The sequence below is a fragment of the Neolamprologus multifasciatus genome, chromosome 7 (genome assembly GCF_963576455.1).
Source record: "Neolamprologus multifasciatus chromosome 7, fNeoMul1.2, whole genome shotgun sequence".
In the NCBI taxonomy this organism is placed as follows: Eukaryota; Metazoa; Chordata; class Actinopteri; order Cichliformes; family Cichlidae; genus Neolamprologus; species Neolamprologus multifasciatus.
In genome coordinates, this window is record NC_140445.1 from 61,705,962 (window position 1) to 61,727,730 (window position 21,769).

Genomic DNA, 21,769 nt, shown 5'->3' on the forward strand with positions numbered 1-21,769 from the left:
CAATAGTAAATTCATCTACCTCTGCTCCTTCTGTTCACAGAGAGACTCAGTTATCTCACCCCACCCCCCTCAAATCCATTCATACACAATGCACTGGAATATCCTCTGTTTGCTCCTTTGAATCCCTACAGATCTGTGGGGAGGTGGTTGTTTCTCATAATCAATAGACTGATAGGGAACTAAAACAAGGTTGCAAAAATGGTCAGCTGTGTAAAGATGTATGTGTACAACACTGGGCTTATATTCTGCTAAATGACTTTGTCGTTTCTTTCCTCACAGACTTGCCAAAAAATCCTGGTTTGGTAACTTCATCAACCTGGAAAAAGAGGAGCAGATCTTCATCGTCATCAAAGACAAACCTCTCAGCTCGATCAAGGCAGACATCGTTCAAGCCTTTCTCTCGGTAGACACACCACGCTTTTGCTAATTTCTTCCTTCGTCCCTTCTGCTGAACCCCTGACCCTTTTCCCATCTGCTGCGTGCCCCACCTCTCTCTGACACTGTATCTGTTTGTGCACGAATGCAGCCGTATCACCTGGGTATTTGCTCTCTAATGCGGGATGTTGGCTCTGCTACGAGGCAGGCACGCTCTGAGTGTTTGCTAACATGGTGCTGATTTATGTAGCAATCCAGTAAACTGCTTGTATTCACCGCTTCTATTTTCTCTTTGACTGTGGACCCACTTGAGGTCAATAGAAAATCAACACTGAGCTTTGGTCATTAGCATATAGATGCCCTGTCCTCAATACAGTGCTCTGAGCATGTGTGTTTGTGTATTTAGATGTGCAGGGTGAGAAAAAGTGTAGATTGCGTGCGTGTGTGTTGTGTTTTATGATTGCATGGTTCTACAAATACATGCAGAAATGTAAGGCAGCATTAGCTTTTTCAGTAAGCGCAGCAGAATCAGTACCAAGAAACATTAAGCAGTGGTCGTTGATATTCAGAGTACATAATTGAACAGAACCCATCCTCACCCCAGTTCGATTTAACAAAGTCTAAGTGTACAAACTCTGCCGGTGTGGGTCAATGTCAAATCTGTTTCCTCATCCCTGGAGGAAACATTTTCCTTTGGGTTATGCTAGCTGGTATTCCAGACAGGAGATTGGCACCTGCATCAGTGGAATTATACCTCTCAGCACTCTGGCATTAATGGAATGTCAAACCCTCTCTAGCACTATGGCAAAACGTGACAATTTCAGGGCTCACCTGTTCATTGGGCATACAAATTCATTTTAGGCGGGAGAGTGCAATGTTGTTGGATGACTCAAGATTACATTAGCTTAAGTCTCTCTGGCATGCATGGCTACTCCCCGAGGCATTAATCTCCTTAGAGTTTCAAATGTGGCTCGTACTATGTGGAGGGTATTTTAATGAGGGTTTATTCACCTTGTCATTTGCAAGGTGTGGGAGAAAAATTTAACATCAGTGCTTCCTATGCATAATCCCATTACTCGTGTCTTTGTGCTACCTATTTTTATTCCTGTTTTGTTTGTTTTTTCCCTCTTTCTGACATTTTCTTTTCATGATTCCTTTTTTGCCCCCACAGATTCCCAGCCTGAGCCACAGTGTCATCTCTCAGACCTCTTTTCGAGCAGAGTACAAGTCAACAGCCGGCCCCACAGTCTTCCAGAAGCCGGTGAAATTTCAGGTGGATATCACCTACACAGAGAGCACAGCTGCCACTAAGGAGAATGGCATCTACTCTGTAACCTTCACCCTGCTCTCAGGTTAGGATTCTTCAGCAATCATCGAAACATCTCAACATTTTCACCTGCTTCTACGCTTTTTTTTAGAAAGGCTGTCCCTGTTCAGGAAATTACAGTCAAGCAGAATGTTCACCAGCGCTATATTTGGTGGTACGGCTCTGGTATCCACACTTCTGTGGAAAAGCAGAAGCAGGAAAAGCATCCTTGACGCTGATTAAGTCGGGTACCAGATTAAAATGAGAAGATCTTGTAGAGTGGGGTTGCAGATGTGTATCATTTAAAGCAACTTAAATAATCAGCCTTGTTTGAGATTTGCAAGCTAAATACACGAATGACTGTCATGTGAACAATCAGCCGACGGTGGGCTGGAAACTGATACGAGCTGACCTGTCAGAATCGCAGACGAGGTTTAACTTTGTGGCTCGTGTGAACTAACACTTGTCTCAGTTTACATCATCTGTGGGCACTTGAAGTTTGGCCTACATGTGTCTTCACTGTTTGAGATTCGAGTAGATGCAAACGGTGTAACAGTGGAACTGAAAATCAATGGAGAAGGTGTTGTAACAGTATTGAAAGACACTGTGTTGCATACAAGGGAGGAATTAGTTCTCTAAAAATCCAATACACCAAGTCTTCCTTCTGTACTTGAAGCTGGAATCCAAGAAAGAAAGAAAGAAAGGGTCAAGTTCAAACCAAGGATCTCAACCGATCACAGAGGACAGACATGCATGTATTATTATGGCATTTGAGCAGCTGGCTCTCCATCTCATTAGACTTAAATTCAAGCTCACAAATGACAAGTGAAACACTTTGAATGTCACACTTTAAACTAATGGAGTCATGTATATTCAACAAACAAAAAAGCCTGAAGTCTTTTTTTCCCCGAAAGCATGTTGGGTGTGTTAAACTTAATGAAAAAAATTTTTTTTTTAAATCCTGAATTCTTGATAAGATTTAGCAAACTGAAGTCAAGCTATGCACAATTCCACCTGCATGCTCTCTTTTACTCTCCTCTTTCTGTTTCACATAAATGGGGGCACGGCTGAGCTGAATGGGGTGTAATAGAAGCCAGTTCTTCATGTCACTGACCGTATACTGTACACAACAGGTAGACAGCAGGAGCTCTCAGCAGCACTCATCGCTGGCCCCCATTTATAATCTCAGGCTTTCTGCAGTTTTCCACCTCACATTTTGCACCACGTCCATATCCCTGTTTGCTTTGCCTTCAAAAACCAGTACCTTTAAATCTATTTGGTTATTGCAATATATTTGTACAAGTTCTGCCGTGTGCCTTCGTGCTGCTGATACTCTGTATCCCTGAACAGACTTTTTAGGGGTTTTTCAGTATAATAACATGCCCCCTCCCTCCATCACGTGTCTTAGGTCTTCTCAGTAGGTATGCACAAGACACGTGCAAGTATGGGATCATTCTTATAATCAGTTGCATTTGATGTGTTTGTGTATATTTCACACCAAAAATGAATATTAATCCTTTCCAGAAACTTCCTTGTTTCTTGTCTCATTGTGGTGCATGTAAGGGGCGATGATTTTCAAGTCACTGGAGGAGAGTTTGAGGCAAGGAAGCAAAAGTTAGCATCGTGAAAAGCACCCCATGACTTGTCACAGAAGAGAATAGATCTATTGATGGCAGCATTGAACTCGTAGAAGTGCCGCTTTCGTGCATTCTGGTTTGCTGTCATGGTTTGCTCACACACTTAATGGAATAGAGACGTCATTTATGCTACTTTTGCTTTACCTACCAAGACAACTGTAAGTGTTTTCCATGAAAGGTCTACTATGTCAGCATTCATGTGTTTATCTATGTCTCTGTGAAGGACCCAGCCGACGCTTTAAACGAGTAGTGGAGACGATTCAGAGCCAGTTGTTAAGCACACACGACCAGCCTGGGGTCCAACAGCTTTCCGGTGAGTAAGAATTCCTTTTCAAAAAAATATTAAAAAAAAGAAATTCCAAACCTTTACCAAAACCTCTTCACCCATTCCCCTACCGCCTCATCTGCCCATCCCGCCCCTTGATGAGCTACACTCGCCGCTATAGCTAAGCTAAATCCAACCCGTCTTCTCAGTTTGCTCGAAATCCTCAAGCCACTCTCTGCTTCTCCAATCGGCTTCCTTTGCATGCCCGTGCCTCGCTGCTATGAAAGGGTGGGAGCTGCTCTCAAGCACCGACTGCGGGTCAAATGTTGTCTCTCTGCCCACTGGCAGCGAAGATTAGAGTAGAGGTAGGGTGAGCCGATTCGCATTCTGCTACTCCTACTTTCAAGACTGATCACTGGAGCCTGTCACCATGGCAACACCTCTGCCCCTTAACACACTCCCACATTGCACTGCGCCAAATAGCGACACCACACCTGATAAGTGCGCTCTCAAGGCATCCCGTGCGCTTTCACTCTCTGTATGTTCACCAGTCCACCGCTAAAAGCACGGTGCAAACACCTCTGAGGTCAACAATCATCATCACCCAGCCATTCACACATGAACTTGATGATATTAGTCTCTCTTTCTTCTCTCATCTTTTCAGTAGTTTCCGAGGTGACAGTTTCAGCAGATGTAAGCACGTTTTTTGTGCCGTTGTGGCTCGATACTGTTTCATAAAAGTGAAGTCTGGATGATGAAGAGTCGTAGGGCTCCAACTCACCCCTTTCTGCTCTTAACATGTTGACTCTTTTGAATCATCGTGAGCTGTATGCGTCTCACTTGCCATCCAAGAGCTCCATCTGCTGGCCAGACAAGGAAACAACATCAGGAGGAAACGTTACCAGTTGTGAACCATGTCTGCGTCTTTCTCTGTCCTCTTAAACTCATTTCCAGTTCCACGGCAGGTCTTGGTAGCATGTCCCACTACAGTTTTTTTAAGTGTGAGCTGTGTCTTTGCTCTGTGTCTTTTACGCAAAATTACTCTCATTGGCACTCAGAAATGAACAGCAGTCATGACAGCTGTTATGATATTTAACAGTCTGTTATCATTGCTGTGCCTCAGTAAGTTTACCAATTATTTTTGATCTTTTTATATCGCGCAGCTCATTACCGGGCTGAGGTGTGGGAAGGGTAAAATTACAATAAGTTACATTAGATTAGGTTTTAATGGTGGTGGGGGTTTTGACGTAGTGGGCTGTCTCTGTAGGAGAGATGACATTGTTGGAGTATAATATGAGAACCGCTTAAAGCAATAGATGGATAGATACTGAAAAGTACACTACTTTTAGTTTGTGTTAGCTGATACAGTTAGTATTAAAAGTCAAAGTAAGTTATTTTTGACAAAGGCGAGTTGAATGAATTAATGTCTTTACGGCATCACGCTGAGAAGCAATCAGCATGAAAACAGTCCTATTGTCCTCCTCTCTATTTACTTTGACCCACTTGCACACGTCTAGTAGTACCTGAACAAAAGGGATTTAAAAATAAAAGTCAGTGACTGTAATTAAGAATAGAAGTTGATTTGCATAACAGTGTGTCAAAGGGCTTTGTATAAACCTGGTCATTAATGCCCCGAATCACTAATGATGACAGCATTTCTGAGACCTGTACTTACGAAGAGCTAAAGTATGGAGGAATGCAGGAAGTATATTCATTCAGATAAAGATGCTTTTGAGAAAAGGCAATATTATGTAGTCTGTTGTAGTCTTTTTAAAACATGGATTCCCAATCCGGATTGGGAAAGAGTTAATTGACTAATGTGGAATTAGAAGTATAAACATGGGGAAGAAGTTAGCTACAGCCACATTCCTGCAGGATAATGGATCAGTAGAAACGACTACTGGCCTTCTTACATGTGCACTTGCATGCAATTGCTCATTAATTAATATGACAAATTTTCTAATTTACGCAATACTGCAGGCAGTCGTCATACTGGAAGTACATACAGACTGATAACAGAACGTTTTACCTCAAGAAAAGAAATTCTATTTTATAATCTACATTTTGCTGATGGGTAGACACAGCATGTTTGTGCGCTTTATTGTCCGTGTAGCTCCTCAGTCTGTTTTTTTTTTTTTAAACTGATGCTGTAACTGTTTGCTTGGACTCTGCAAAGAAGTCAGAAACAGTCTTGTTTTTGACTGATCAGTCACGCTTATGCGGACCATTAACAAAAGGATCATCACCTCTTTTTTTTTTTTTTTGCTTCCTTTCTTATGTTTGGTGTACTTAATGCTTATCTACAGTGGGATAATTGTATAATTTGCATGCGTACTGTTGTCCATACGTACACACACTGCATTCAGGTCTCTTACTGTGTTATGTACATCAGCGGCCCCCAACCCCGGGCCTCGGACCGGTACCGGTCCGTGAGTCGTTTGGTACTGGGCCGCGAGAGTTGAGGCTCAAGTGTGAAATGTATAGTTTTCAGGGTTTTTATCGGTTTTCAGCGTTATTTTGTTATCATTTTTATCGTTAATTCGGTTTTCCTGGGTCTTTTCACGTGTGTTGTGAATAAATCTTCTTTTTTTCGGTACCGGTACTAGTTTTATTTTGTTGTATTTATCCGCGACACCTTAAAGGCCGGTCCATGAAAATATTGTCGGGCACAAACCGGTCCGTGGCGCAAAAAAGGTTGGGACCGCTGATGTACATCACTATGAACAATTACCACAAGGTAGACAGCCTCACTAATGAGTCTATGTTGCCCTTCAGTGCTATGGTTATGATATCAAAACACAGTAAAATTGTGTATTAGAGAATGCAGCATAAATAGTTCACAATGGAGTAAAATTTGAGGAGTGATTTAAAAGTAGACACTTCCAAATCTAATTTCCTCTGGTAAGGAGTTCCATGGATACAGAACTCTTTATAATTCGGGAGGCTCTGTCACGAGGAGTGGGAAGGATCATAAGGTGTGTGCATGTCTGTAATGGAGATGGGACTGAGGTTGTATAAGTATTTAAAAATAAAATGTTTAAGGTCAATTCTGTGTATAACAGGTGGCTAGTGTGGTGTAGCATGGATAGAAGTAACTTCTCTGAATCTGCTAAGTTGAAACAATCAGAGATGTTTTTTTGGATGTGGTCCCTGTAGAGGGAATTACAGTAGTCGAGAAGTGATGCTGTTTCCTTGAGGTTGAAGGAAAAATAAAAAGCGTGCCAGCTTCTAGCTGGCAAAAACACGACTCATGATTAGTATGTCAAACCAAACGTCTGACACACCTACATTGAGGATGTGTCAGAGGTTTGATGCTGGAGGACAGGTTTCCAGGACTTTTTATGTTTCAGGGGGAGCAGTAATGCTTCTTTGACAGGAAGCGTTTTCTTGAATTTCCACGCTTTCTCATTTTTCGCTTCTATCATCTTGTCTGTCCTGCTTCTGGCCAACCAAACTCGTTCAGACACGCTGGACACTATATCGACTTAATGGGCACTTGTGTTTTTTTCCGTGGATTGCGCTGAAACGTATGCATGATTCGCCGGGGCTAATGCATTATGTGGTCTAAACACGGCTGCTTCGGCAGTTCTCATCCTTGCACGGTGTACGTGGGTCTACCACCTCCTCACCTCTGCTCGCTCTGCCTTACATGTAGCCATCTCTCTCTCCTGTGAACCCCATTGTTCATTAGTTTGTTTCTTCTGTCTTCTCTCTTTCCCCCCTTTTTTGTCCTCTTTTTCTTCCCATCTGTGTACCTAGGCAGCCCATTGAGTAACTTCTTTGACGTAATTAAACAACTTTTTTCAGACGAGAAGAATGGACAGGTGCCCTACCCCCATGGCACGCCCTCCAAGCACTGCCCCTCACCCATGCACGTCCGGAGGCATGACCCAGAAAATAATGACACCAAATACCCCGCTGCAGGCCGAGACAGAGCCCACTTGTCGGTGGCATCTGTGGGGACACCAGAGGAATCTTAGACCGTGGCGCTTTGTAGCCATGCCAGTATCACTTTAAGCCAGAGACACAGAGAGAATATGCTATCTGTACATAGCTAGATATATATATATAAATCATTTATGGACATCTTTTCTATAAAACGACTTTATATAGATAGAAATATATTAAAAGAATCAAAGTGATATTTTGCAAACAACATGTTGCACCGACACAACAGACACACACCCTTTCCATTACCCCTCAGCGTCCACCATCATTACCACCCCTGTACCCTAACCATCTAATCACCTGTGGGCCTCAGTTGTTTGCTCCCATGCTGCTGCTAACCTGTGTGATGACCTGACTTGTTTCTGATACCAGGAATTATCCAGAAAACCTATTAAAGTCCATCCTCCTGCTCCCCGCTCCATTCGCCCTCCCTCGACCACCCCTCCACACCCCTCCAGCGTGCCAAGAGAGACGGACAATTGTTGACGGAGGACTCTTCTTATAGCGGTGTGCTGGGGGAGGGGTTACCATGGAAACAGACCCTTCATGCAGACTTCTACCTTCATCTTCCTCTGCACCCCGACTCCACCCCTGGCAGCCATCAGTAGAAGTAGACACAAAAAAAAAAATCCCGTAGTGTTCTCGTTCTTAGAAACACACAAGCACACACCCCCCAATAAAAACGAGACCTCCCCTCACCAGCTATCCCCGTTCTCTGACCTCAAGGAGCATTTGCTAATTGGAAAACGAGCATTATTCAAAAACACTACATACGCAACACATACACGCGCATACACGCACAGATCCAGTATGCACAAAAACTCTGGGATGTATCAACAATGATGAACATTTAAAAAAAAAAGACGACGACATGCAGAAACACGAGGAGGAGAGAAGGGAAAGGAGTTTTGTGGAAAGCCCAAACAGCCGACACGGATGCTTGCTGGATTGTATTTGTTTGCTTTTTATTATAATGTACTTTCTTTGTGAAGAACTGGGTTTGAAATACTAACTGACTTTATTAGACTTAATACTATTGCTGCAAAACAGACTGGAATTGTGTTTTCAGAGAGGAGTTGGGTGCGAGCAGAAAAGGGCAGCGGGAGATATTAAATGATAGTATAGGGTTGGGGGAGGGAAGTGGGTGGATATTCGGGTATTTAAAATGAATGATCTATTCTGTTGTACAGACTGATATCATTTCTTATGTAAAAAAGAAAAAGGAAAAAGAAATGTCTAGTTGTGACACTGTTTAGATACCATAGGAACAGGTTGGTAAACCTGAGCCTGCCACTTACTGTCATTTTAAATTCTGTGTATTTTTGTTACACGATCATGTACGTCTTTGTTTGATTGACCCAATAACGATCCAAACATTCCTGTTTCCTATTATCTGCAGCGTTTTTTCCTTTGGTTTTCATTAAACCTCTCTCTAGTCTCACTTACCAGCAGTAGGAGTAGAGAAACAAACGAGAAAAAAAAAAATGACGTGATAAATGCAACTGTGGATATTTTTGTATTGTTGTCCTTATTTATTCATGTTTGTTCATCTCACTGTTTGATTTCCTAATTTATTATATCTTGGCTATTTATATGAACAAAGCTGTTAGGTCAGTTGAATGTTATTTATTACCCTCTTGTGTGTTCGTAAATGGGACATTTAAAGAAAAGAGAAAAAAAAGAACTTTTATTTCCTTTGCTTTGGTCTGACTTTAACTGAATTATGTGAACTTTGACAAGTCATAAATTCTCTTTTCCGTGCTCTCTCTGCAGAGGGAAAGAGAACTTGTGGGAACTCTTGGAAAAAAAAAAACGATTTACCAGTAATTTAAGAATGTAGACTTAGCCTCTTTTTGGAGAGGGAATATGCTCTTCTATTGATATTTGTCAGTTTCATATTATTGTGCGTGTAGGCCAGGCTGGAGGAGAAGAACACCACAGATCCTGATCTGCTTCTTCTCTTTGTAAATAGACAGACAAGCCAAGTGGGGGTTGATTGTCTTCTCAACAATGCTGGGGATTCCTGCTCTGTGCTTTTAGCTTGTATTGCTGTGTGCATGTCAAAACATGAGCTTTTCTTTGCATGGCTTTAGTGTTAATGTTCCATGCCAAACTCACTCCTTCTCTCAGCCTTCATCACTTCTCTTTCCACAAAACTACCTTTTAAAATTTCAATTCCCCTTCTGTCCCTTACTTTCCCGCCCTTTCTGCTTTTATTTCTGGCTCTTTTTTTTCTTTTAAATTGTTCCCTTCGTCCTCCTCCTCCTTATCTTGTGCACAAAGTTTTTGAAGGATGCTTCCTCAACTCTGTACCTCTCTCTGGAAGGCTCTGAGGTCTGGGCTCTCTACCCGTTAGTAGTAGAGGCACAGGGAGGGGATACCAGTACTACAAACACAAAGCAATACCCTGATATGCGCCCTCCTTTCTGTTTTCTACAATGGGAAGCTAGCAGCACTAAGGATATCCAACGATTCAGAGGCCTACATGGGTCTTTTGACAGAGCAGGAGCAAAACTGACTGTAATCCCCATAAAACATAACTGTGAGCATCTTCAGTGCTGAAACAAATAAACTCATTCAGTTATGGTGTGTTTGTTATCCTTATTTCTACCGGTGCAAGCAAGGGTAAGTGTAGCCCAGAGAGGGAAAAGGTTTCATAAACAAAGTTAAGATCGATGCAGTCGATTTTTTCCCCCCCTCATTATGTCACATGCGATTTGTGGTAAGACTGTATTTCATATGTAATTATTTCCATTTTGTAGGCTTCCTCATTTGTAAATCTGCCGTTTTCCCCGATTCCAGGTGAGTCCAAAACACTCCACACGTGAAATGATTTGTTTACCAGGTTTAATAATGTATCCAGCACAAAAACAGACTCTTGTCGTCCAAATCCCACGTTAGCCTCCGCAGCTGTACCTGTGTCGAAGCATTAAACCTCAGCACACACAAGCTTAATAAACTGTTAGAGCGTACCTGGTAAAACAGCAGAAGCATTTTTTTTCCATACTAATAATCTGCTTTGATTAAAATAAAAATAAAAAAGGGGGCACCCCGTTAAATACTCTCACATCTTTTTCCTCATTAAATAGAAAATGTCCATCCCACTCTTCTGAAATGTTTCATTACTCTCATCGTACTTAAAAAACAAACAGAAAATAAAAGCTTTTACATTAAAAAAGTAGATTTGTTAATCCGAAGCTTACATTGATGCAGGGAGTTTAAGGCTGCAGCCTTGCTCCCACTATGCAACGCTATAGAACAGAAAGTTTAAAGTCCAGCATCAAAAGGCCACCTCACTCAATTCTTCAATAAAGGCTTCAGTCTGTAATCACTTTACATTGCTTCAGTCAAAACTGTGAGGCTGCCACTGATCCCAATCCTCCAGGGCAATTATTTATGTTGCAAGCTTTGTCCATTAGAGGGCAGCGTTGTCTTATTATTCAGACTTTCAACTTGTTGCTCGTCCAGTAAAGTCTCGAGAGCCCTGGAGAAAAGGCATCATATTTTCTTCTTCGGAACGCTGTACGTCACAAAAAACATTTTCATGGACTGCTTGGCACAAAGTATGAAATGCCCACAGAGTAAATCACTGCCAGGCATCTCACCAATCTGTGCCCTTGTCAAAATATTGCTCCTTAACACACAAAAATCAGATTTTACCAAGAAAACTTGTATTTGAAACACTTCAGATCTGATTCTGTATCAGTGAAAAGGTGAGACTTCTTAATTGCCACATTTATCCACTTATTTCTGTCCTCTCTCAACAGCATCTGCCATGTTGTCTTCAGACACGGGAAGTGACGTAGAGAGAGCGAAGTCGTTGAGCCAGGGTGGTCTCCAGCTCCTCCGCAAGCGAGTCACCCCGGCTGTGCGTCAGCGTCGAAGTGGAGTTGTTTCCTTGTCGGGCCCCCGGGGGTCCCAACAGCAGGCTCCTAAAACTCTCTCTTTCCAGCAGGGCAGGCATCTGCTGCAAGAAGTAACCTTCGCACAACGAGCTCAGCTCCACCGAACCATTAACCTGACAGAAGAAAGGACAGTGAAATGACCAGATTTTATAAACCTAATTTATGTAAACCTAAACAACTTTTATATCAACGTCATATCAGTAATTGTTACCTTAGCAGTTTTGTAGATGCTGACTGCATTATCTAGGCTGATATGTTGAGAGCAGATGAGTTCACAATGTCTCTGTAGCGCCCCCAACTGGAACAAACTAGCAGCTGACAACAGCTGCAGGAGAAAACATGAACATTTTAATGGAGGAAAAATAATGTCATGCATCCTTTCGTTCTGTTTGCATACAAGCAATATTTAACTTTGTGTAACATTAATGGTGTAACATGTATTTGGAATTTTCCTTTGTTTTCAGTTCAAGAAGCTACGAATTATCGATAAAAACTAATGAAAAAACGAAGAGAAAACGATTTTTAAATTGATAAATGCACAAAAACACAGGACATATTTGAAAGCCCAGCTGGTGCACTTGTGATAAGGGTACTATATTTCAAAATCAAAGTAACAGCTTCATGCTTAGAAAGGATTGGCCAGATGGGACGATTGAGCTCAATTGTTGCTATGAACACAAACTCGTCTATGTCAAGCTTGTAGCTAAACTTAAATTAAAAAAACAAAAAAAGAACAATCTCCACTGTCAGCAAGAATGACTAATTCATGCGAAGATGTAGAACTAAAGCTGGGATTTCTAAGATGCCGACTCTGAGACAGATTAATGCGATTAACAATTCTTACCTCTAGTAAGTCAGACACCTTCTTTTTCAGTGACTCAGTTCCTCCACAATACAGGTATGACATCATCATCTGTACAGAGGTTAGAGGTTTCTTTATGAGCAATTTCATCTAAATAATGTCTGTTTTGTCATATGCAACACATCTAAACAGGGAATGTTTCTTACCTGAAATATGTTGTACTTGACGTCGTTGATCTCAATCTCCTTATCGGAGCTTCCATCTGATCCACATGATGCCAGCAAAGACTTGAATCTAGAGCAAAATGAAACCCTTTAAGCAAGGTCTTATCAAAAAGCATTAAAATGCACTCTTGTACCTTTCTGCACTCACCGGTCAGAGGCAGTAACCAGAAGCACTCTGTGTGCGTAGAATGGTTTTCCCTCAACCACAAATGTCACATCTGACATCTCCTGGTTATTCAAAAAGTGTGGGTCTGTAGAAAAACATCAGCACGTGCATAAAACCCATAATATTCTAGTAACAGCAGAGTCGTTCTGTACACATTACTGCTGATAAGATTAACAAAACAAAAATATCAGACTAGGGATGGGTACCGGTGTGGTTCTGACATAAATGGTAGTAACCAGACCGAAAAGCAGCGCACATTTCGGTGCTTTATTTCGGTGCTTTTTTTTCCCTGAGCTGTGATACACTTTAGATTCTAGCCAATCATTTTAAGTTTCCGAGGATAGTAGGCGGGTCCAGGTACGTACGTTCTTTTAGAGCAGAGCTACAGATTAAAAGTGCCCAAGGCGAAGCGGTCAAAAGTCTGGCTGTACTTCACAGCAAAAGATGCAAACTCAGCAACCTGCAACAAGTGCTTTAAGCTGATACTGTGATACTGTCAAAGAAGGTAACACCTCAAATCCAAATCCAAATCTGAAACACCTGGCGACGCATAGCGGGTTTTTTTAGCCGAGAAATGCGCCATATTTGATAGCTTGCTGCGAGACCTCACACCGAGCGCATCTACTGCGGGTGTGGTGCCTGTTATCGGACCCGGAGCCCTGCTAGTGTAGCAGAAATGATGACGGATGATGATGCAGCAGCAGCCGTTCTTCTCTGCGTGAGTAGCTTCATGTTGTTCTTGTGTAATTTACGTTGAGTAGGCTAACCACGTTATTACATTAATGCATGTAAGGTGAACTAGCAAACATCATCATAGCTACATGCGGCTGTCTTCTTGTTTGATGGCAGATACTCCCTTCACCCTGGCCAAAAAGGCTAAAATGACCAAAGAAAAAGTGGAAAACAGTTAAACATGAGAGGTTTTTGGACAAAGTTTGTGTTTTTTCCATTGTTTAAGCACTGCTTCCAGCCAAGAGTGATACCATATATGCTCCATAGCTGCAGAAAAGGCTAACATTGTTATCTTTTTACAAAAAAACAGCTAAACATGAGAGGTTTTTGGACCAATTTTGTGTTCTCCATTCTTTAAGCACCGGCACCATTTCAACAGTACCGGTTTGGCACCGGTATCGCATAAAACCTAAACGATACCCATCCCTATATCAGACACTCTTTTACTAATATTCATGAAAAAAAATCGAATTTACAGCCCAAGTGTTACATTTGTGTTGTTTTAGGGTTTGTATCACTGTATAAGGAATCTGTTGACGGTGACTTTAGGCTTAAGAAAACTGTATTTAAGCATTTACTGGCGTTTTAGATGTCAAAATGACTAATTATCACGAGCCAATACTGAAATCGGTGCCAGTAAAAGGCTAGCCTCTTGGAGCTCTGAGCATGTATATCCATATACTCTAAAGGATCATAGTTTCCTTACCCAACTGTGCTGAAAGAGTTGCCTTCATCTCAGGGATGGCTGGGAGGGGTGCCGGGCCAAAACAGTGACTAAAAATAGCTGCCAACTGCTGTGTAATGGCGTCACTCTGAAGGAAAGTAATAGAACGAGAAGAAGAGAAATGTATAATTAAATCTGTTTAACACTGAAAAAGTGTGAAAATCATACTCGTGATCACGTTTGACTGTACCTTTGTGGTGCGCAAAATATTGAACATGAGGGGCAGGCCTGTGGTGACCAGTTCCTCACAGTAGTCCTCCTCTTTGATTGTGGTAAAGTCTTTGAGGAGGGAGAGGGTGACCCCTGTCCTGGACTGGTGCTGGGCGCAGCGAAGAGATTCCAGCCACACGTGTAGTTTCCATGGCACGCCTGGTTTAATAGAAAGGATTTATTATTCGGTTCTATAAACTGGAAAAGTAGGCACATCCTCTTCTTGCCATTTGAAAAGTACCCATAGCATGCAGCTCCATGGTGACGTCCAGGTAGCCATGCTCGGCGCTGTAGTAGCTGGCCTCTTGGAGAGCCTTCATCCTGGCTTTGCAGAGCCTTGGTATGCCCACTTCTGGCATCGGCAGGGGACCGTTGGAAGAGTTGGGAAGAGGGGAAAGATGGACGAAAGGGCAGATCCCGGCCGTCTCATCTTCAACCCCCTCAGCCAGGATCTCCTCCAGAGACAGTACGTCCTCTTTGACTTGCTGCGGCTGAGTCAGTAGCTTTCTCAGCACGTTCCTGACAAGATAAATAGGAAGTAGAACGAGGGCAGAAAGAGGGCACGCGAGGAAGGAAGCAAGAAAAGAAAGTTAGAAGGTGGAGGATCATTAATATCTGCCAAAATGGTAACGTGTACTTCCAATTCTGCAACCCTGGAGTCTCCTCTCTCATTACGTAATCTATCACCCTCACTGAGCAATGTGAAGTGTTGAGTCTACATCGTGTTCACACAGACAGAGTGAACAGGTGGAGAGGTTTACACCACCAGCTGGTCTTCAGAAACTGAATAGAACGACACCTTAAACTTTCCTTTCACACTACAAAACTTTCAAGCTCTTCCTGAATCACACGATAAAACGTTTGAATCTGTCCTCACAGCACAAACTCCAACTCTAATCATGTGTAATAAAAAGCTGACAGATGCATTATTTCTGTGCTACGTGTGCAAATGTTTACAGTTGGTCTTCCAGTACTAGTTTTCAGCACATGTTCACACTGGGGGATACATACCTGTGTCCATGTGCAGCAGCATGACTGAAGCAGTTCATGTCCTCATAGAGGGATGATGTAAGGGCGTTTCCACCATGGTTCTTTGATAAGGGGTCAGCGCCTCGTGCCAGTAGCAAACTCACCATCTCATAGTTGCCTGGGAAGCACAAATAGATAAATATTTCCACTTTGTTCATAAACTTACAGATAATTTATCATCCTTGTGCTTATTTTCCCCCACTTGTCCAGTGTACTTGATTTTCCACCATCATTCATCATTCCCAAAATTTCAACATTTTTGTTTGTTACTGGTTTATAGGCCCATTTTAAACGTTTATACACCACAAACATGAATGAAAAATTTATCACATTTCATTTGGCATATTTAAACAGCCAATGCATTCATTGCAGGCACTGTTTAGACACTGTCACTGCTGCTATGAAGAGCGTGTGTTTTCTTTACTCGAGCTACATGTTGCTTTCAGATGATCCCACAGAGGAATGCAGGCCACAGACTACTAAACAACCACAAGCGGCGCACTGCTGCTGTCACTGCCCCTTCATTTACTCTCTCATTTCCTCATTCCTCCTGCTGAGTCACAAGTTAATCCAAGTGTTACTCTAGGTGGTCTTTGGACCTAACACTCTGTTAGTTACAAATAACCAATAAAGTTATTATTACTGCTTTTAACAAAGGTGATAGACAAGCTAACCTTCAAACCTTCCTACTGACTTTTCGCCTCTATAATTATACATAAGTGGTAGTTTAGTGGCCATAACAGACCCACTGTGAGATGGACACCACTCTAACATCAGCTGTTCCTTGTGTGTTTGCCCACCTGCTGCTGAAGCCAGCTGCAGTGGAGTGTCTGCTGTACTCTCCTGTCCATTGCGGACTGCGGCCCCCTCCACATTGGCTCCTGCATCCAAAAGAAGCTGCAAAGCCACATTACCTCTGTTATATTAAACAATATTTGACATCTTGTAAGGGTCATTGTGACATAAACAAGCAACATGTAGCATGTTTACGCATGTGTTTCGGACCTGCACCACAGAAATGTGTCCATGCAACACTGCAAAGGTGAGGGCTGCCCAGTGTCGACTATCAGGATGCACAGAGGGGTGCTTGGGGGAGCAGGGTGGTACCTGGCAACACGGATTAAATCAGTATTACACACCAAGATCGCAAACACACGCACACAGAGAAAACATTACGTTCATAAGAGCCTCTTACATGCTTTAATAATGGAAACCTTTCCTGTTTATAGATGTAAAGGGATACAAAATGTGCTTAAATTAAGACAGATTTGACCACATTGGAAATATTTAAGCATATTTACCGCCACGTCAAGGTTGGCCCCAGCATCAATCAGCATCTGGACGAGGGCTTCGTCTCCAGCTGCGCAGGCGTACATCAGAGGGGTCATACCCTGTAATGAAAATGAGTAGAAGCAAATGCATGAAGCTTTGAACAAGTTATAACACAAAGCTATGTTTCCATCACTTCTAAGGATATTTTATGGACTTACAGCAATTTTCTTGAGATTTATTGTATAGTATAAGGGGTTTACATTTATATCTCCACAACATAAATTAAGTAAAATTTAAATACCTGGTCATCCATACTGTTCACCCCATCTGGTCCCAGTAGATTGATTGCTTGGCCAATAAGATCTGTGCGACCGCAGTTGAGCATCCGGAAACCCAAATCAAGGTGGAACTTATCAGAGGCAGCTTTGGAGTCGAGACGCTTGAAGGAGCTGAAGCAACACTCGGGCCTGGAAAAAAAATTAAAAGTGAATAAATAACCAGTTACCAATTAATTTCTGAGAGCTCTCTGGCTGATGGCTAATTTATCAGGATCTACTCGGTCGCTTTTCCAAGATGCTTGTTTTATCCACCTTGTGGCTTACATATGTTAATGATGCTTTCTATAGAAAGAAGTAAAGTTAATGAGCCGCACAATAGTTAACAAACATTAATTTACCGCATGCAATCATTTGCTAAATACAAATGATTAAACGACAGACGTCCAGCTCAAATAAAACATCAGTCTTAGTTTTTCTTTTCCTGAAATTATTAGTAAGGTTTGCATTTTTATTTTAAGCGCTTTCTTCCCAGCAGAGCGAGCGAGGTGAATGAGTGTTCTCACTTACTTCAGTTGTCTCGGCTCACAGTCCAATCCTGGAAGGAGAAGCCTCGCCGTCTGTCTGACATCATCGCTGTCCACTAATAAACTCCTGCGATGCTCGGCATGAACTATGGCCACCCTCATCCACTCCATTAGAGGTGGCAGCAACAGAAAAGGCCTATGAGCAAAAAAAGAGAAATCATTCCCCTTCTGTTTGCTTTGGTCCAATTATTACTGGTTATGATAATGAGTACCACTCACTGCTAGGGAACAGACAATAGTATTTCCCTGTATGTACACAGAAAGTGATCTTGTAAACCAGTAAATTCAAATCTTTATTGAACGGAGCCAGTAAAAGATGAGGCTCTGTGAAAGACTAGATGACTTTAGTGGGGAGTGCAAACTTAAACACTCATAATTCAGTCACTTTGGGAATTAACTCATAGACTGTCTTCAGCCAGATGACTTACAACATCACCAACCCACATTCATTTCACAGCACGAGTCATCTTTCCTAATCTCAGCTGGTATTCCCGCTGATGTCATCCCTCTAAGGCTCAAGAAACAGATGTTTCTATATGACTAGATCGCCAGAGTTGGGAGTTTGCCTTGTAATCGGAAGGTTGCCGGTTCGAGCCCCGGCTTGGACAGTCTTGGTTGTTGTGTCCTTGGGCAAGACACTTCACCCGTTGCCTACTGGTGGTGATCAGAGGGCCCGGTGGCGCCAGTGTCCGGCAGCCTCGCCTCTGTCAGTGCGCCCCAGGGTGGCTGTGGCTACAATGTAGCTGCCATCACCAGTGTGTGAATGGGTGGATGACTGGCTGCGTAAAGCGCCTTGGGGTCCTTAGGGACTAGTAAAGCGCTATATAAATACAGGCCATTTACCATTTAATCTATATTAGAAATATCCTGTCTCAGAGTGATGCTGAAAAACTAGTTCATGCATTTATTACTTCCAGGCTGGACTACTGCAATTCATTATTATCAGGATGTCCAAAAAACTCACTGAAAAGCCTTCAGTTAATCCAAAATGCTGCAGCAAGAGTACTGACAGGGACTAGAAAGAGAGAGCATATTTCTCCTGTATTAGTTTCCCTTCATTAGCTTCCTGTTAAATCCAGAATTTAATTCAAAATCCTGCTCCTCACATACAAGGTCTTAAATAATCAGGCCCCATCTTATCTTAATGACCTTGTAGTACCATATCACCCTATTAGAGCACTTTGCTCTCGCTCTGCAGGCCTACTTGTTGTTCCTAGAGTATTTAAAAGTAGAATGGGAGGCAGAGCCTTCAGTTTTCAGGCCCCTCTTCTGTGGAACCAGCTTCCAGTTTGGATTCAGGAGACAGACACTATCTCTACTTTCAAGATTAGGCTTAAAACTTTCCTTTTTGCTAAAGCATATAGTTAGGGCTGGACCAGGTGACCCTGAATCCTCCCTTAGTTATGCTGCAATAGATGTAGGCTGCCGGGGGATTCCCATGATGCATTGAGTTTTTCCTTTCCAGTCACCTTTCTCACTCACTATGTGTTAACAGACCTCTCTGTATTGAATCATATCTGTTATTAACCTCTGTCTCTCTTCCACAGCATGTCTTTATCCTGTCTTCCTTCTCTCACCCCAACCGGTCACAGCAGATGGCCGCCCCTCCCTGAGCATGGTTCTGCCGGAGGTTTCTTCCTGTTAAAAGGGAGTTTTTCCTTCCTACTGTCGCCAAAGTGCTTGCTCATAGGGGGTCATATGATTGTTGGGTTTTTCTCTGTATCTATGAAGCGCCTTGAGGCGACTTTTGTTGTGATTTGGCGCTATATAAATAAAATTGAATTGAATTGAATTGAAATTGAAATTGAATATTCACACATGTCTTTGCGATCATGTAAAAATACAAGGTAAAGGCTACTTATGTTTAACCAAGATCTTCAACAAAAACAGAAAGAATCACCTGAAATTAAAAATTGTGACCTAAAGCTGAAGTAACAGGGCAAGTGTTGTTATTCCTGAAGAAGTACATGTGGGGAAAAAACCACGAGGACACAACATTTGGTCTGCTGTCATGTTTGTGAACGCGGCACTTTGAAAGTCATTGTTTGATTGCCGTCTTTGCATTTGTCCTTTTATAGTCTAGCTCGTTATCTGTTATCAGTCGCTTCTCGTCTGCGCCTCTCTCCCACCATATGTGAATCGAATGTGTTTGTGAACAATGACAAATTAGCATGAATGTGACTGCTGTTTGCTTTTGATCACATGAAGCCTCATTTAAGAGCCGTTAATGATTGTTTGAACAACGTCTCTGTGTTATTAGACTGCCTTTCTCATGCTGAGACATTGTTTCTTATCAGTGGCCATTCCTTTGTTCTTGAAAATGAAAGACTTACATAATGAATATCCATGGTAGCAAAAGCATGGGCAGTATACAAGAACACAGCAATGTATTTTGGGATTATAGTTACTGTCAGTAGCGCTGCTGTGCCATTTACTCTCCTTACTGTGCTTACTTTAAAAAGCAGTAGGAGGCTTCCTATAGCAGAGAACCTTCTGCACAAGAGCACTCATTCATCACGGGTTTGTTAATAATGCATATTGCAAAATGGCTCTCCTCCTCACAATTGATGTGGAGCTTTTAAAACATGAACCTGATATAACATAAATTGAACAAACAGCTGGTTAGTGGTTAGTGGTTAATAATGAAGCCGTGCTTGTTTGATAATTAACACCGTTCTGCAGAGTCTAATCTTTAATAACTTTTTTTTTTGCTGACATTTGAGGCCTTAACTGAATTTTGGGGATCTGCAGCTCCTCTGCTGTCAGCTCTTCAAGTCTTTTTCTCGAGCTATTCTCTCAGATGTTGCCTCGGTACTTTATCAGTAGCTAGTCAGTCGAAGGGAGGAGCTTCTGCTGTCACCCAGGCGTGACAGCTAACAAGCAGACAAGGGGATCAAGGGGAGGAGGGATGATTAAGTGTGACTGGTAGGTGCATATAATGAAGGTTTTAAGTGTTTGGGAGATAGCAGGTGGGGTATGTCGAAATGAAGACGGGGGGTTGGGCGGTAGTCTGTGGGTAGTTCAGAGGGTGCGGAGTGATAAGAATGTCACGTTTCTGAGGATGGGCTCAATGGGCTTGGGAATCAATGTTTATTTCTCCCTTAATGGCCTCCACTCAACACAAATTGGGCTGTGTGAGTGTGTCTGTTCATTTGTGCGTGGCTTCCTGAATGTCATAGGTATCCACCCTACTACTTGACTGCACGCCTGCAATCAGACAGTAACTAGAGCCAACTTTGCTACAGTTATTATCCAGATTTTCCCCCTTTTGTCAATCAGCCAACAATAAAGGTAGAGTTTTTCTATTAATAATGGACAATAGTCAGCTGCAATCAAGATTTATGCTCCCCTCTGCTCATTTATTTAGATACTTACAAATTAGGAATTTTGTTAAACACTCTTTTACCCATCTGGATAAGCCCCCTGCTCATAGTGACATCTATGATTATTTGATTAAAAACCCCACTTCCAAACACCTAATCAGCCAATTTACTACACTTTTTACACTTATACCACCTACTAACCACATCAAGGATGCTTGGGTTAAGGACTTGGAAGTAGACATATCGGATGCTTTGTGGGCCAATGGGTTGAAGAAGATTAAAGAATGCTCTGTTAATGCCAGACTACAACTTATACAGTTCAAGGTCCTTCATCGTTTGCATTTTTCTAAAACAAAGCTATGCACCATTTTTCCGTCTATTTCGTCTTTGTGTGACAGATGCAAAGCGATGGGTGGAACCCTTGGTCACCTTTTCTGGTCTTGCCCCACACTCAGGAGTTTCTGGGCAGAGATATTTAATATGTATAACCGGATTTATGAAATAAAAATTAGAGCCGGATGGTGTACTTGCAGTGCTAGGCTGCTCCCTAACCTCATTGGCACTCAGACGTCCTCTTCAGAAAGCCTTAACGTTTGGCCTGATTGTAGCTAAAAGACTTATTCTTAGAGCCTGGAAATCACCATCTCCTCCACTGTTCAGGGTTTGGCTACATGAGATGATTGCTTGTTTGTATATTGAAGAGGTTCGTTATCGTTTGGCTGACACCCATTTTAAGTTTGTCGGAATCTGGGGCCCTTTTCTCAATCATATTAAAGGGAAGGAAACATAAACTTTAACCCATTTGACTGCACTTTGTGAAACTGCACCTCTGCCGAACCCTGATTCCTTCCTGGACATGTTTCCCACATCTTCTGGTCTTGGTGAACTCTCTGTTACCCTGTCTAAACTCACACAGAAGATCATCTTCTTTGGACAATGGTGTTTCTTTTGAACTTTTGATTTGTACTGGCTAACTGGTGTATTTTTAT

The 21,769-nt window shown here is 42.2% G+C and overlaps 2 protein-coding genes across 7 annotated transcripts in view; one reads left to right on the top strand and one right to left on the bottom strand.

Annotated features, from left to right (window-relative positions):
• Positions 1–8,752, top strand: part of brsk2a (BR serine/threonine kinase 2a) — a 205,350-nt gene extending 196,598 nt beyond the window's left edge. For 5 of the 6 annotated variants that reach the window (XM_085164826.1, XM_085164825.1, XM_085164828.1 and 2 more), the window contains 4 exons: positions 280–403; positions 1,547–1,727; positions 3,542–3,631; positions 7,391–8,752. In XM_085164826.1, the coding sequence (XP_085020952.1) occupies positions 280–403; positions 1,547–1,727; positions 3,542–3,631; positions 7,391–7,563 (568 nt within the window). In that variant the 3' untranslated portion in view covers positions 7,564–8,752. The remainder of the gene's footprint in view (positions 1–279; positions 404–1,546; positions 1,728–3,541; positions 3,632–7,390) is intronic. The other variant, XM_085164827.1, reaches the window with a different exon arrangement.
• abtb2b (ankyrin repeat and BTB (POZ) domain containing 2b) overlaps positions 5,795–21,769 on the bottom strand; it is a 52,152-nt gene continuing 36,177 nt past the window's right edge. Inside the window, exons 4-17 of the mRNA XM_085164824.1 lie at positions 17,441–17,593; positions 16,897–17,062; positions 16,625–16,714; positions 16,329–16,430; positions 16,124–16,220; positions 15,306–15,441; positions 14,536–14,813; positions 14,275–14,453; positions 14,067–14,172; positions 12,611–12,713; positions 12,445–12,532; positions 12,281–12,349; positions 11,648–11,761; positions 5,795–11,549 (exon numbers count right to left, since the gene is read on the bottom strand). Of these exons, the coding sequence (XP_085020950.1) occupies positions 11,316–11,549; positions 11,648–11,761; positions 12,281–12,349; positions 12,445–12,532; positions 12,611–12,713; positions 14,067–14,172; positions 14,275–14,453; positions 14,536–14,813; positions 15,306–15,441; positions 16,124–16,220; positions 16,329–16,430; positions 16,625–16,714; positions 16,897–17,062; positions 17,441–17,593 (1,915 nt within the window). The 3' untranslated portion in view covers positions 5,795–11,315. The remainder of the gene's footprint in view (positions 11,550–11,647; positions 11,762–12,280; positions 12,350–12,444; positions 12,533–12,610; positions 12,714–14,066; positions 14,173–14,274; positions 14,454–14,535; positions 14,814–15,305; positions 15,442–16,123; positions 16,221–16,328; positions 16,431–16,624; positions 16,715–16,896; positions 17,063–17,440; positions 17,594–21,769) is intronic.